Below are 13,627 nucleotides of genomic sequence, written 5' to 3'. Positions count from 1 at the left end.
CCTGAGGTCCTCATCAGCACTACCCACCACATATTCCCAGTTCCCTTCGCAACACATAGTGGTGTGTTACACCTCCCTCCTCCTCGAAGATGGGTTTGGCCATAAGCCTTGCTTCGATCATGAAACACAAACAGAGTGATGCGATCTCTTCAGGGTTGAAGCGTTAGCAACCATGGTACAATTATACTCTCTCCTCGCTTCTGCCACACCATCTGGCCCAAAGCCAGCTGGAGCTGTGCCCATCAGGAGTGAGGATGAGGTGCAGATGTGGAGTGAGCAAGATGTCCTTGCTTTAAGCCGCCGACATTTGGGGATTGTTTGTTATTGCAGCTTCCATCTAGCCAGTCCTCACCAATGCAAAGCCAAGCCTGATGGACTCAGAAGCCCTCAGCCTCAGCTCCTCCACCAGCTTACCACGCAGCCTCTCTTATCCTGAGATCTTATTGTCACGATCTCTAAAGTTTTTATGGAACAGAAGTATATTTCTTGGTCTTTCCGTATTACAGAAAGAAAGGCAAGTAGTGGAGTGGCCTGTCCAGAGTCTGTCTCAGGTCTGGTAGACTTGAGATTAGAGCACTCATCTTATCCCTGCTTATCTGTGACCTTCACAAGCCTCTTTTTTCAGGATAGCTTTTAAAGGGACTTTTTTGATCATCCTCTTAATTTTCTCATTTTTTTATTTCCCAAATATCCCTGCTTCTAGAAACATGAGGCTGCTTGGTCTTTATCCCATCAATTTGCATGCACAACTTTGGCTTTCAACTTCCTATCTTGCATTTTGCCATAGTGAACAGAGGATGTAGCTTCCTCATGGTCTGGCAGGGAGAGGTTGGCCTGTAGTTTTGGCTTGAAACGAAAAGTTTTTAGCAACCCATTTTCAGTTATCTGTGTCATCTGTAAGCTGGCAGGGTGAGCTGTGTAAATCAGGACCATCTAGTCAGTAGCAAGATTTTGAGTACAAGTTACAGGTGTTTCTTCAGATCCCTTCTTACTGTAAAATATATCATCTGTCTAGAAAATTACATAAAACATGCACAGTCTTACCAATTTTTAAAAAAAATTTTTAAAAATAAATTTATTTAGTCTTACCAATTTTGAAGTGTTAATCTATGTAACTTACCACCACAGTCTAGAAAGAGAATATTGCCAGAGCCCCAGGTAACTGTCCCTTCCCTTCCCTGGAAGGAAACACTGTCCTAATATTTATAAAAGTAATTTCTGTTTTTATTTTTATAGTTTTGCCACCATTAATGGATTCCTCAAAATAGTTTCAGTTTGCCTATTGGACCTTTTATAAATGTAATCCTCCCACGTGTATTCTTGCATTTTACTTCTTTTTTTTTTTTTAATTTTTATTTATTTATGATAGTCACAGAGAGAGAGAGAGAGAGAGGCAGAGACATAGGCCGAGGGAGAAGCAGGCTCCATGCACCGGGAGCCTGATGTGGGATTCGATCCCGGGTCTCCAGGATCGCGCCCTGGGCCAAACGCAGGCGCCAAACCGCTGTGCCACCCAGGGATCCCGCATTTTACTTCTTTTTCAACTAGTGCTGCTCCATCTTATTTTACTGCCATGTCTTCTTAGTCCATTTTTACTGGATTACCTCAGGCTTTGACTTTGCATTTCGCTGCAGTACAGGAGCTTCTGGAGAGCTAGCAAGAAGATCAGGGTGTTGTGACCAGGGGGGCAGTCACTGGTTTCAGGTGGTGTTGGGGGATCAGTGTGCAGAATTAGAGAAAAGCACTTAATTTTACAAATGGGAAGCCATACGATCATTAAGAGAGGAATTCCAAAAACAAATTGAGGATAGAAGCCAGATTGTAAGGCAACATGACCAGAGGCAGCAGCATCTGGTTTTGTGAGTGAAGTTGTCTTCAAAAGCAGGGAGCAAAGTTGATCTTGGAGCTGCCACCTTCTCTCTCTGAGGGCAAGTACAGGGTGCAAGAAAGAGGTATGTGAGAAAACAAGGGCCCTATGAGAGAGCGAGAGGGAATGGGGGCAAAGGCACTGGTAGAGAGTTTGCGATTAGAACGGAATTAGGAATAACTTCAGGGACACGAAAAGAAGCCAGATGTGGAGGCAGAAAACAGTTGCTGACATGAATGTGAGTCTGCAGAGGGTTGAGAGGACTCCTGACAGGCAGTCGTTCAGAAGAGTTGTGTCCTGTGAGGCAGTAACATTGAGGAGCGAGGGCCCAATGGAGGGCAATGACATAGAGCAAGACCTTTTGCCCCTCACCCCCCTTTTAGCTCAGACAAATCATGTTCTCTGGTGCCTCCATGTTCCTATCTGTAAAATGAAGGAATCAAATGAAATTCAATTCTAAACTCTTCTAAATTCTTTGCTCTATAAGGATAGCTGTAAAGGAGATTCTAGATATGATCTAATTTACTCCAAAATGCCCTGATCTTTCATAAAGCTCCTAAACGATTTTAGAAGAATCTCCCTCTGACCAGACCTAATATGTGAAAATGCAACTCAGGCAATTAAAAACATTTGAGATTGATTATCCATTTTACAAAGAGATACATCTCTTCATCAAAAAATTCTTTTAAACAGTAAAGTTTCATTATACGTTTAAAGCAATTCATTTCACAAAATCATATTCACGCTTAGCTCCTCTGGAGCATATAAAAGGAGGAACATTTGTGGAGGCGAAAGTTCAATGTGACGTTAAATCCCAGCATCCCTCTTCACCTGCTGAGCTGCCAGTTATTATTTCACTTCATTTAAGTTTCTGCTCAAATGTGACTTCCTCAGGGAGTCCTGTTTAAAAATAGCTCTGCCATCAGTTCTCTTATCCTGGGTGTTTTTTTTTTTTTTTTAATAACACTATCACTACCAGACATTTTATTATGTATTTATCCATTTGTCAATTGCCACCACTGAGCTGTGAGATCTATAAAGGCAGAGGCTGTGATATTCATGCTTGTCCAGGTATCTTAGAGCAGTGCCTGGCATCTAGGAGATGGTCAGTAAGTATTTGTTGAATGGATGGATGAAGGAATGAATGAAAGAATCTCACTCCAGTGCAACCTGTTGCAAAATTGATGTTGAATTAAAAAAAAAAAAAATTCCAGGATTTTCATTTGGTGATTTCTAGGGTCCAAGGACTACCAACTGGTAACATGGTCACGAGATCAGACGCTGAGAATGTGGCGGGTGGATTCCCAGATGCAGAGGGTATGTATTCAGTGCTGTTGTGGAGGAGTGTAACTGGATACACTAGAAACTTAAAAAAAAAAAATACAAGATTTAGTATTTGTGGCAGTTAGAGGATATGTGGTAGACATTTAATAATAGTTGCTGGTGGCCTGAGTGGTATGTGTAGGCCACACTGAGGCTTTGAGGTTTTCAAGAGCCAACTTTAGTATTTGGTACTTTTAAGCGTGAAAAGCCTCTGACTGCCTTTTCTCTTGTCCTGGTATGAGAGTCTGGGTAGCCCACTGAGCAAATGGCCTGTGGACCTCATTTCTTTCTCTTCTTCTAAATGAACTAGGAAGTCTAACCTTACTCTCTGCAGTGTTCAGAGCCCTTTACATCCATCAGCAGCACCTATGAAAAGGTATTCTATGAATACCTTTCCAATGTTTGCCCCATAAATGATAATGCTTCTTATATGAACCATAATGGTTTGTACCTGGTGTGAACTACTGCTGTTGCCCTTGCTATATTCCATCTCAGAACGATTCTTTCACTCACTGGCTACATTTCTTAAAGGCAGGAACCATGCTTCACTTATGTTGCTTCCCCCATGATGCTTTGGATAAGGTCAATAAAAGATACTGGGTAAAATTTGCAATTTGCAGGGTGCCTTGCTGGCTCAGTTGGTGGAGCATGCAGTTCTTTTTTTTTTTTTAATGCCAAAACCTAAGAATGAGAGCCTGCAACTTTCTTTTTTTAAAGATTTTATTTATTTACTTGAGAGATGGGGGTGCTGGGGAGGAGCAGAAGGGAAAGGAGAGGTACAAGCAGATTCGTGGCTGAGTGTGGAGCTCAACATAGGCCTCAGTCCCATGATCCTGAGACCGTGACCTGAACCAAAACCAAGAGTCAGACATTCAGCTGACTGAGCCACCCAGGGGCCTCAGAGAACATCCAACTCTTGATCTCAGGGTTGTAAATTTGAGCCCCATGTTGGGTGTAGAGATTACTTAAAAATCAATGAATGAATGAATCAATCTTAAAAAGAATTTGCTGCTTAGTATAAAGTCACTCTGAGCATTTTGGTTAAGTATCATCACCTACTGCCTTTCAAATATATTTTTTCCAGAAGGTACCATTTGTTCATTTTTGGTTTTGGGCTAGCTGACCAACTCCAGAAAGGCTTGAAATTTTTAAAATAATGTTTTCTGAGGCTTGCCTAAACTGTGAACAGGATGAAAAATTTCCAGGGTAGTTAAAAGAGTCTATTCTCCTAGGTATTTAACCAGGTAGATCTGGTGGTGGGTGACACCTATTTTGATTATATCGGGTTTTGGCTGACATCTTTAGCCTTTGTTTATTTATTCATGAGAGACACAGAGAGAGAGGCAAAGACATAGGCGGAAGGAGAAGTAAGCTACCTGCAGGGAGCCTGATGCGGGCCTCGACCTGAGCCAAAGGCAGATGTTCAACCACCGAGCCCCCCAGGCATCGGGGTTTTTTAAAGTCATCAGACTTTTTAAAGTCTGAACTCTTAACTAGCCATGATGATCATTTCCACTGACTTTTGTAGAGCTAGATCTTCTACCCTTTGTCACAGCTTTGTGCAAACGACATATTGGATGGCGTTGATGAGTTCATTGAGAGCATTTCTCTTCTGCCGGAGCCAGAGAAGACCCTTCACACTCAAGATACGGATCACCAGCACAGCTCAAGCCATGGGGAGGAAGAAGGTAATTGGCCAAACTAGTGTTTCAGGTGAGGTGCCCCTCTCTGCATTTCAGAGTTACGGCAGATGCCCCAGAACTGCTCTTGGGCTCACTTTCAAAACTGTTTTCCAACCACTGAAGAACCTCTCCCTCCTGCTAGTCTTAAAGGAAGACCCGCCAAGCAGTATCCTGGAAGAGAAGAGGTCGGAACAGCTGGGGCTGCCTCAGACTCTGCAGCAGGAGTTCTCTTTGATCAATGTGCAGATCCGGAATGTCAACGTTGAGGTGCTCACTACTTTAGGGGATTCTCTCATGCTGGCGGGTGGTGCTTGGTGGGCAAGGGCCCGATTTCAGCTGTGATTCCGGTTAGCTAATAGCTTTGTTGCTCTAACTGGTAAATCCCTCTGCTTGCTTTTTTTATTTTTGAGGTTTTCTAGAGAAAGAGATGTTTGACAAATGCAAATTACAGCCTCACCGTAATATTTTCTCGTAAGATGAACCAAAGAATAAATTCATGCTCGTGTATCTTAAAATCCTCTCAGATGCCTCAGTTCCTCATTTTACCATGGGTGGCATTTACTCAGATCCAGAAAGGCTTAGTGTTTTGTCAAAGGTTACTAGTATAGTTAATGGCAGAGCTGAGTTTGGAAGCTAAACCTGACCTGCCAATGTTCTGTAGGCTCTGCTGTGCTGTCTTCCCTTAAAGCTGGTCACTTTCTTGATAACTTAGATTCATAGTAAGAAGGTCACCAAACCTCTTTGTTTATTTAACACATGGAAAGTTTGCTCCCTTCCTTTTGGGGTGGTTTTGAAATGGTTTCCTTCAGAGAATTGAGTCTGTGAAGTTTTGAATCTTGGTTTGTTTCTTTTTGGCCTATATTCAACTAACAGTAGTCATGGATACGTGTGTGTCCATAATTATCTCCTTTGTCCTTTTTTTGAGGGGTTGTGGGGAAGGGCAGAGGGAGAGAGAATTCTAAGCAGACTCCGCACCTAGCGTGGAGCCCAATGCAGGGGTTGATCTCAGAACTCTGAGATCATGACCTGAGCCAAAATCAAGAGTTGGGTGCTTAATCGACTGAGCCACCCAAGTGTCCCTCCTTTGGCCTTTAGAAGGCTCTGCAATACATGCTTTTCTCCCTACTTTACAGAAGGAGAAACAGACACTAAGAGATGTAATGACTTGTCTGAGGTCAGCAGCTATTTCGTGGAAGAGATATTTGAATCTGTCTCTTGACTTCCCACATGTGTGCCTTTTCCCACTCTACTCCAGCAGCCTTTTCTGGTTGGCAGCATGAGAAATCAAGACAGTGAAAGGATTCCTTGATTAATTGGTTATCTGTATCAATTTAGATCACACCCCCTTTGTTGAGAACAGTGTTGTTAGCCTAGTGATTCTAGTTTAAGAGGGAGATCTTGATTGCTTTGCAAGGAGTGCTTTTTCAAAAGTATTGAGATATAACTCACACATCATCAAATTTACCCTTCTAACGTGTACAATTTGGTATTTCATAGTATAGTCACAAAGCTGTGCCACCATCGTCCTTAATTCCAAAGCATTTTCATTGTCTCTGAAAAACCCTATACCCATCTGCAGTCACATCCCATTGCCCCCCCATCCCCACCCTTGGCACCCAGTAATCCACTTGGTGTCTCCATGGATTTTTCTAGGAGTACTTTTCAATTGAATCCAGTATTTCAATTCTTCATGCTTTATTTTCTCATCTTAAATATAACAAGTTTCAGTCTACCTCACAGCTTTAGGATGAAGCTTTTTTAAGTCAAATTACTTTGAACTTATTAAATCAGTGCTAAAGTTAAAGATCGGTCTTGAACATGAGTTTTATAAATCTTCCAAATTCATTTGTCTCTGGAGAGTCTCCCTTTCCCCAGGTCCCAGGAACCTAGAGCTTGCAGCTAACTTGTCTAAATTCATTTGTATCTAGAGATGCCTGATGGTTCGTCTCTCGAGCAGTTGTCCCTTTGTCATCTGCAGATGGATGCGGCAGACAGGAGCTGCACGGTGTCTGTGCACTGCAGCAGCCACCGTGTCAAGATGCTGGTGAAGTTCCCGGCGCAGTACCCCAACAACGCTGCCCCTTCCTTCCAGTTCATCAACCCCACAACCATCACCTCCACGATGAAAGCCAAGCTGCTAAAGGTGGGGGTCTGTGTTCACAAATTCTCCTTAGTGTTGTAAGAGGAAAACTCTGTTCATGGGCATCAGTGTCTAGGTTGAGTGGTAAAGCTAAATGAAAACTCCAGTAGATAAAGATTTGAAAGTCATCTGTGCTTATGTGCGTCAGTGTTAACTGTTGATATTCACTGTGTATAGAAAATGTTAGAGCAGTGGTTCTTAACCTTTTTGGATCATGGACCCGCTTTGAACATCTAATGAAAATAGTAGACCCTTCCTCAGAAAAATTTGCATAAATGTATATAATTTCAGAAATATTGCATGTAAATAGATGTAGTTCTATAATTGTATATAATCTGCTCATAGATCTCATTAAAAGTATGCATTAATCTCAGGTTAAGAACCCTGCAATACATTTTAATTTATCTGGAAACAGTAGGCAAGATGTATTCTGAAGCTAAAAGATATTTTATAATCAGAAAACAGGAGGTGCATGGGGGGCTCAGTCAGTTAAGTGTCCAACTCTTAATCTCAGCTCATGTCTTGATCCCAGGGTCGTGAGTTCAAACCTTGTGTTAGGCTCCACTCTGGGCATTGAGCCTACTTAAAAAACAAACAACAAACAAAAACAAAATATAAGGTAATTTTAAAAAATCCATTCCCTGAAAGGAAGTGGTGTCGTCCTCAGGTGAGGCTCGGCTGGCTGCACGGGTGAGGTATCTGAAGGAATGCTGGTGCCTGAATGGAGGTGGGTTAGTCTGGCATCTAACTTGCTCCTGTAGGTCCTTTCTCCTGCAGGCTCAGGAATTTGCTTTGTCAGTTCATGCAGAACTAATCAGCAGAATCTCCATTAAAGAAGCCCCACGAGCTGGGCATGATACACGTTTTTCAGCATGAGCAGCATCATGAGTGAAATAACTGAAATGTTCTGACAAACCAAGCTGACCCAAGTGCTATTCACCTTTTGCCTAGTTTGTATCATATACACTTGACCCATCTTCCTGGAGGAAGATATGTAACCAAGAAATCTTTCAAGTGGTATAGGGATCTCTCAAATGCTACTTTGATTTGGTAGCATAGGTACATTTTGTGCTTGGAATTTTTTTTCTTTTCAAACATAATTAACATATAGCATTATATTAAATTAGTTTCAAGTGTACTAATATAGTGATTCAGCAATTTTATACATTACTCAGTGCTCATCAGAAGTGCACTCTTTAATCCCCATCACCTATTTCAGCCATCCTCCCACCCACCTCCCCTCTGGTAACCATCTGTTTGTTCTTTAAGAGTCTAAGAGTCTGTTTGTCTATACTTGGAATTTGAATATTTCATTGTCTTATTTGCACATACAAAAAAGATTTTCCTATTGTTATAAAAATGATAGGATTATGAAGTGTCTTTTTTTAAAATATTTTATTTATTTATTCATGAGAGACACAGAGAGAGGGGGCAGAGACATAGGCAGAGGGAGAAGCAGGCCCTATGCAGGGAGCCTGATACGGGACTCAATCCCAGGACTCCAGGATCACGCCCTGGGCCAAAGGCAGATGCTCAACCGCTGAGCCACCCAGGGATCCTGGAAGTGTCTTTAGAAGTCTAATTCAGTGCTGTCTGATAGAAATATAATGCAGGCTGCACAAATTTTTAAAATTTTCTAGTAGCTACACTAAAAAAATTTGAAAGTAGCAGGTAAATTAATTTCATTAATTTTTTTACTTAATCCATTATATGCAAAGAATAATCATATCAGCATGTGATCCATGTAAAAATTATTGCGAGAGTTTACATTCTTATTTTTGTACTAAGTCTTCACTCGGTATGAATTTTACGCATATGACACATCTCAATTCAGCATGCCTAGCAACTGAGGCTGGCCCTTTCCTTTTTTTTTTTTTTTTTTTTTAAGATTTTATTTATTTGCTAGAGAGTGAGAATAAGCAGGGAACAGGGCAGAGGGAGAGGGAGAAGCAGACTGCTCACTGAGCAAGGAACCTGACGTGGGACTTGATCCCAAGACCCCAAGATTATGACCTTTGCCAAAGGTCGATATTTAGCTGACTGAGCCACCCAGGGGCCTCTAGCACATCTCAATTCATACTTGCCTCACTTCACACGCTGTGTAGCCCCATGTAATTGATGACTTCCGTGTTGGACCATACAGGCCCAGATAACATGCCTGTCTTTGGTATGTGTACGTCAGTTTACATCTAGGGCATATGCTTTAAAATGTTAGGATTTATATTTTTAAAGAAGAAGGAAAAAAAAGATAGCTTGTAATTTCTACTGAAGTGAAATTTGTTTCCCCCCTGGCTCGTACTGAGTATTACTGCTGGAGTACTGAGAGTTCCACAAGGGGGTGGGGTTTAAGCTAGGAGGAGAGGAAAGGAATAGAATTCACAGTAAAGAAATGTGTTCTCTCAAGCTGTGTGAGCCTGTCCTGGCAAAGCAGAGGGCTTCTCAAAGAGGACCCAGGAATGAATCTGTCCTGGGAGCCTCCAGAGCAGGTGGAAAGTAGGATGCTGCCTCGGAAGCCTTAGACACAGCCATGCTCCAGTCTCCCTGCATTTTCACGGCTTCCCACTGCTTTGAAGAATAAAAGTGAATCAGGAGAAGGAATGTTGTTGCTATTCTTGACTGTGTTTCGTGCCTTTTCTAGATCCTGAAAGACACTTCTCTGCAAAAAGTGAAACGTAACCAGAGTTGTTTGGAGCCCTGCCTGCGCCAGCTTGTCTCCTGCCTTGAGTCTTTTGTGGTGGGATTCTTGTACCAACCTATGCTTTGATGTTTTGTTATGTGTCTTCCTCCCCAGACTAATGTATCCGTATTTTGTAAGTCAGCGTTCAGATACCTTGTGGGTTTTAGTCTGTTAATTTTTAAATTTCAGAACCAAGAAGACAGCACTTCCAGCAATCCCTTTGCACTCTCAAACTCCGTCACTCCGTTTGCCCGGGTGACCACTGCCTATGGGTCATACCAGGATGCCAATATTCCCTTCCCTAGGACCTCGGGGGCCAGGTTCTGCGGGGCAGGTTGGTCTCTCTTTTGGGTTCTCTGATTCTAGATTTTTGAGAGTGAGCAGCTCAGTATGTCCTATAGTCTCTAAAGAAATTTCAGAAAAATCAGGAAATTTTGTTTGTTTCCTGGAAACTTCTAAAGACTGCTGTAGCATTAAATGGTCTGCTGCTGAATTGGCTTCTATGGCCATAACCTAAGAATGTTCACCATAATTACAGTCTTACTTTTTTTTCATTCTGATGATTATGAGTGTGAACCTTATCCAGATCCCTGGTTCTCAGCACAGGACGGGTCCCCTAACAAAGAAATATAAAGTACCCAAGAAGATTTTTTTTCCACACCACACACAGCCCTCCTGGATCCTAGAGATTCTGACCTTGTTACATGTGGCTACAGATAGGACTGACCAGGGCTGCCTTACTTAGGATTTCCCACCTGCAGCTCATTGACCTTGATGTGCACCTGTGGTGTCTCCTTTGGCAGGGTATCTGGTGTATTTCACAAGACCTATGACGATGCATCGAGCAGTGTCTCCGACAGAACCCACACCAAGGTGAGCCTGGGAGATGCAGTTATCAGCTGCGTTCGTGGGGCCATAAGTGGGCAGACATCTGAGAATGAGCACTGAGTTTTTCTTTGGACAAGTGGTGTTAGTTCTTCAGTAAATACCCACTATAGGATTTATTCATGAAAGATCAGGTTCATTAAATTGCCACTAAGCTGAGATTTGGGAGGTCAGGTTACTACCAAGCCACCAGAAGTAGTAGTTTGGTAAAAGCTGTTGTCAAAACAAGGCAAATTCTTTTTTAGTGTGCTTTCCCCCTATTGCCAAAGTATTATCTGAACATTAAATAAAAAAAGAAAAATAAAAAAGATCAGCTGCAGTTCCATAACGCTAATATGCCACTTCTCACATTACCAAAACATGTTAAATTTTTTAAACTACATTAAGTGGTTAGAAAAACTCACAATATGGAAGTTTTCAATTAAAATTTGAAAACTCTCCTTTTCCTTGGTGAGTCACTCTTAGCAATTTAACATGCTTTCTGTCTGGTCTCCGTTATTTATTTGTGTGTGGGGGGAGGTTTGTTTGTTTTATTCTGTTTTTAAGAGGCAATCTAAAGTAGCAAATGGGAATGTGGACTTGGGAGCCGAGCCGCTATGTCCACATCTTGGCCCTGCTGTTCCGTGACCTTTGGCAAATTGTCTAAACTGGACTTGAGTTTCCTCAACAATAATTTGGGGATGATAGTGGCACCCACCTCCTTCAGTTGCTGAGAAGATTAAATCTGTAATCCCTGAGAAGCATTTAGAACACTGCCTGGCACATTGCTCTGTGTTTCCTATTATTACTACTGGCTGTTTTTTCTTTTTTAAATGTTTTTACTGTTTTATCAAGATATAAATCCTATAGTATATAGTTGACCCGTATAAAATAATTCAGTGGCTTATTGTATATTCACAGATATAGACAGAAAGTAGATTAGTGCTGGCCCAGCCCTGGAGGAATGGGGGACTTGGAACTGGAAGTGTTGACAGCTGGGAGATGCTGTTTCTTTTGGGGGTAATTAAAAATGTTCTGTAATTGACTATAATGATGGCTGCACATAAATTCTCCTATTCTGGTCATTCTATATAAATAGAATCATATAGTTATGTGGCCCTTTGTGACTGCCTTCTTTCACTTATTATAATGTTTTCAGGGCTCATACATGTTGTAGCATGTGTCAGTACTTTTTATTGCCAGATAAAATGTATATGCCACATTTTCTTTATTAACTCATCAGTTGATAGACATTTGGGTTATTTCCACTTTTTGGCTGTTATGATAGACTTCTGGTTCTGTAATGGGGCAACCAGGATAATATGGAAGCCCTCTACTGCAAACACTGGATGTGTTGGATGTAATATAATTAGCATACTTACAGGAGAGAAGGGAGATTGAACTGCTGTCCTGAGAATCTGCCCATCTCTGCTGTAACCCAGGCAGATGAGACCTTGGCTGACAGGACTGGGGAGTTAAGTGTTAGAGATCCCGTACGAGATCCCTGGGTGGCGCAGCGGTTTGGCGCCTGCCTTTGGCCCAAGGCGCGATCCCGGAGACCCGGGATCGAATCCCACATCGGGTTCCCGGTGCATGGAGCCTGCTTCTCCCTCTGCCTGTGTCTCTGCCTCTCTCTCTCTCTCTGTGTGTGACTATCATAAATAAATAAAAATTAAGAAAAAAATTAAAAAAAAAAAAAAAAAGAGATCCCGTACGTTATTCCAGGTTCCTTATTAGAAATATTGTACTAAAAAACAATCACCTATTCTTTTTTTTAAAGATTTATTTATTTATTTATGATAGACACAGAGAGAGAGAGAGAGAGAGAGAGAGAGGCAGAGACACAGGCAGAGGGAGAAGCAGGCTCCATATAGGGAGCCCGACGGGGAACTCGATCCTGGGTCTCCTGGATCATGCCATGGGCTGAAGGTGGTGCTAAACTGCTGAGCCACCCGGGCTGCCCCAACCTAATTTTTTAAAATAATTTTTTAAAAGACTATTTATTTGAGAGAGAGAGCATTAGTGTAGGGGGGTGGGGCAGAGGGGAGGTAGAGGCAGGCTCCCCGCTGAGCAGGAAGCCCGATGTGGGGCTTGATCCCAGGACCCTGAGATCATGACCTGGACTGAAGGTAGATGCTTAACGGACTGAGCCACCCAGGCGCCCCCAACTTAATGTTTCTGAAATTCATCCATGTAGCTGTATTTATCAATGGTTCCATTGTATGAAATAATACAATTTGTTTGTCATTCTCCTCTTGAGGGATATTTGGATTTTTTCCGGTTTGGGGCTATTACAAGTAGACCTACACTTTCAGGTCTTTTTATGGACATGTATATTAATTTCTCTACTCAAGGAGTAGAATACCTGGGTCCTAGGATAGGTGTATATATGATTTTTGTTTTAGTGTCGCCAAAATGTCTATCCCAGTGGTTGTGCCATTTTACACTCTTACCAGCAATGTTTCAGAGTTCTGGTTGCTCTACATTCTCTTCAAAATTTGGTGTTTTCAACCTTTTCAACTTTAGCCATTGTGGTGGGTGTGTGATATCTCATTGTGGTGGTGACTAGTGGTGTTAGGCAGCTTTTGTGTGCTCATTGACCATTTGGATATCTTCTTTTTTGATGTGCCTGTTCAAGTATTTTGCCCATTTCTTTAGGTCTTTCTTTCTTCCTTTCCTTTCCTTTCCTTTCCTTTCCTTTCCTTTCCTTTCCTTTCCTTTCCTTTCCTTTCCTTTCCTTTCTTTTCTTCTTTCTTTCCTTTTCCTTTTCCTTTTCCTTTTCCTTTTCTTTCCTTCCTTCCTTTCTTTCTTTCTTTCTTTCTTTCTTTCTTTCTTTCTTTCTTTCTTTCTTTCTTTCTTTCTTTCTTTCTTTCTTTCTTTCTTTCTTTCTTTCTTTCTTTTTCATGAGAGATACAGAGAGAGAGAGGCAGAGATATAGGCAGAGTAAGCAGGCTCCTCGAGGAGAACCTGATGTAGAACTCAATCCTGGTACTCTGGGATCATGCTCTGAGCTGAAGGCAGACACTCAACCACTGAGCCATCCAGGCGTCCCAGGACTGTGTTTCTTATTATTT

The 13,627-nt window shown here is 41.9% G+C and overlaps 1 protein-coding gene across 3 annotated transcripts in view; it reads left to right on the top strand.

The window, feature by feature from the left end:
• WDR59 (WD repeat domain 59) overlaps positions 1-13,627 on the top strand; it is a 104,056-nt gene that overhangs the window by 52,079 nt on the left and 38,350 nt on the right. For 2 of the 3 annotated variants that reach the window (XM_072818380.1, XM_072818379.1), the window contains exons 11-17: positions 3,105-3,184; positions 4,746-4,878; positions 5,015-5,139; positions 6,851-7,015; positions 9,651-9,746; positions 9,879-10,023; positions 10,493-10,562. In XM_072818380.1, the coding sequence (XP_072674481.1) occupies positions 3,105-3,184; positions 4,746-4,878; positions 5,015-5,139; positions 6,851-7,015; positions 9,651-9,746; positions 9,879-10,023; positions 10,493-10,562 (814 nt within the window). Of the gene's footprint in view, positions 1-3,104; positions 3,185-4,745; positions 4,879-5,014; positions 5,140-6,850; positions 7,016-7,679; positions 7,727-9,650; positions 9,747-9,878; positions 10,024-10,492; positions 10,563-13,627 lie in introns of those variants that run through there. The other variant, XM_072818381.1, reaches the window with a different exon arrangement.

The sequence above is a fragment of the Canis lupus genome, chromosome 3, assembly GCF_048164855.1.
Source record: "Canis lupus baileyi chromosome 3, mCanLup2.hap1, whole genome shotgun sequence".
Classification (NCBI taxonomy): domain Eukaryota; kingdom Metazoa; phylum Chordata; class Mammalia; order Carnivora; family Canidae; genus Canis; species Canis lupus.
Note: the sequence above shows the minus strand (reverse complement) of the source record. Positions and strands in the feature narration are given on the sequence as shown.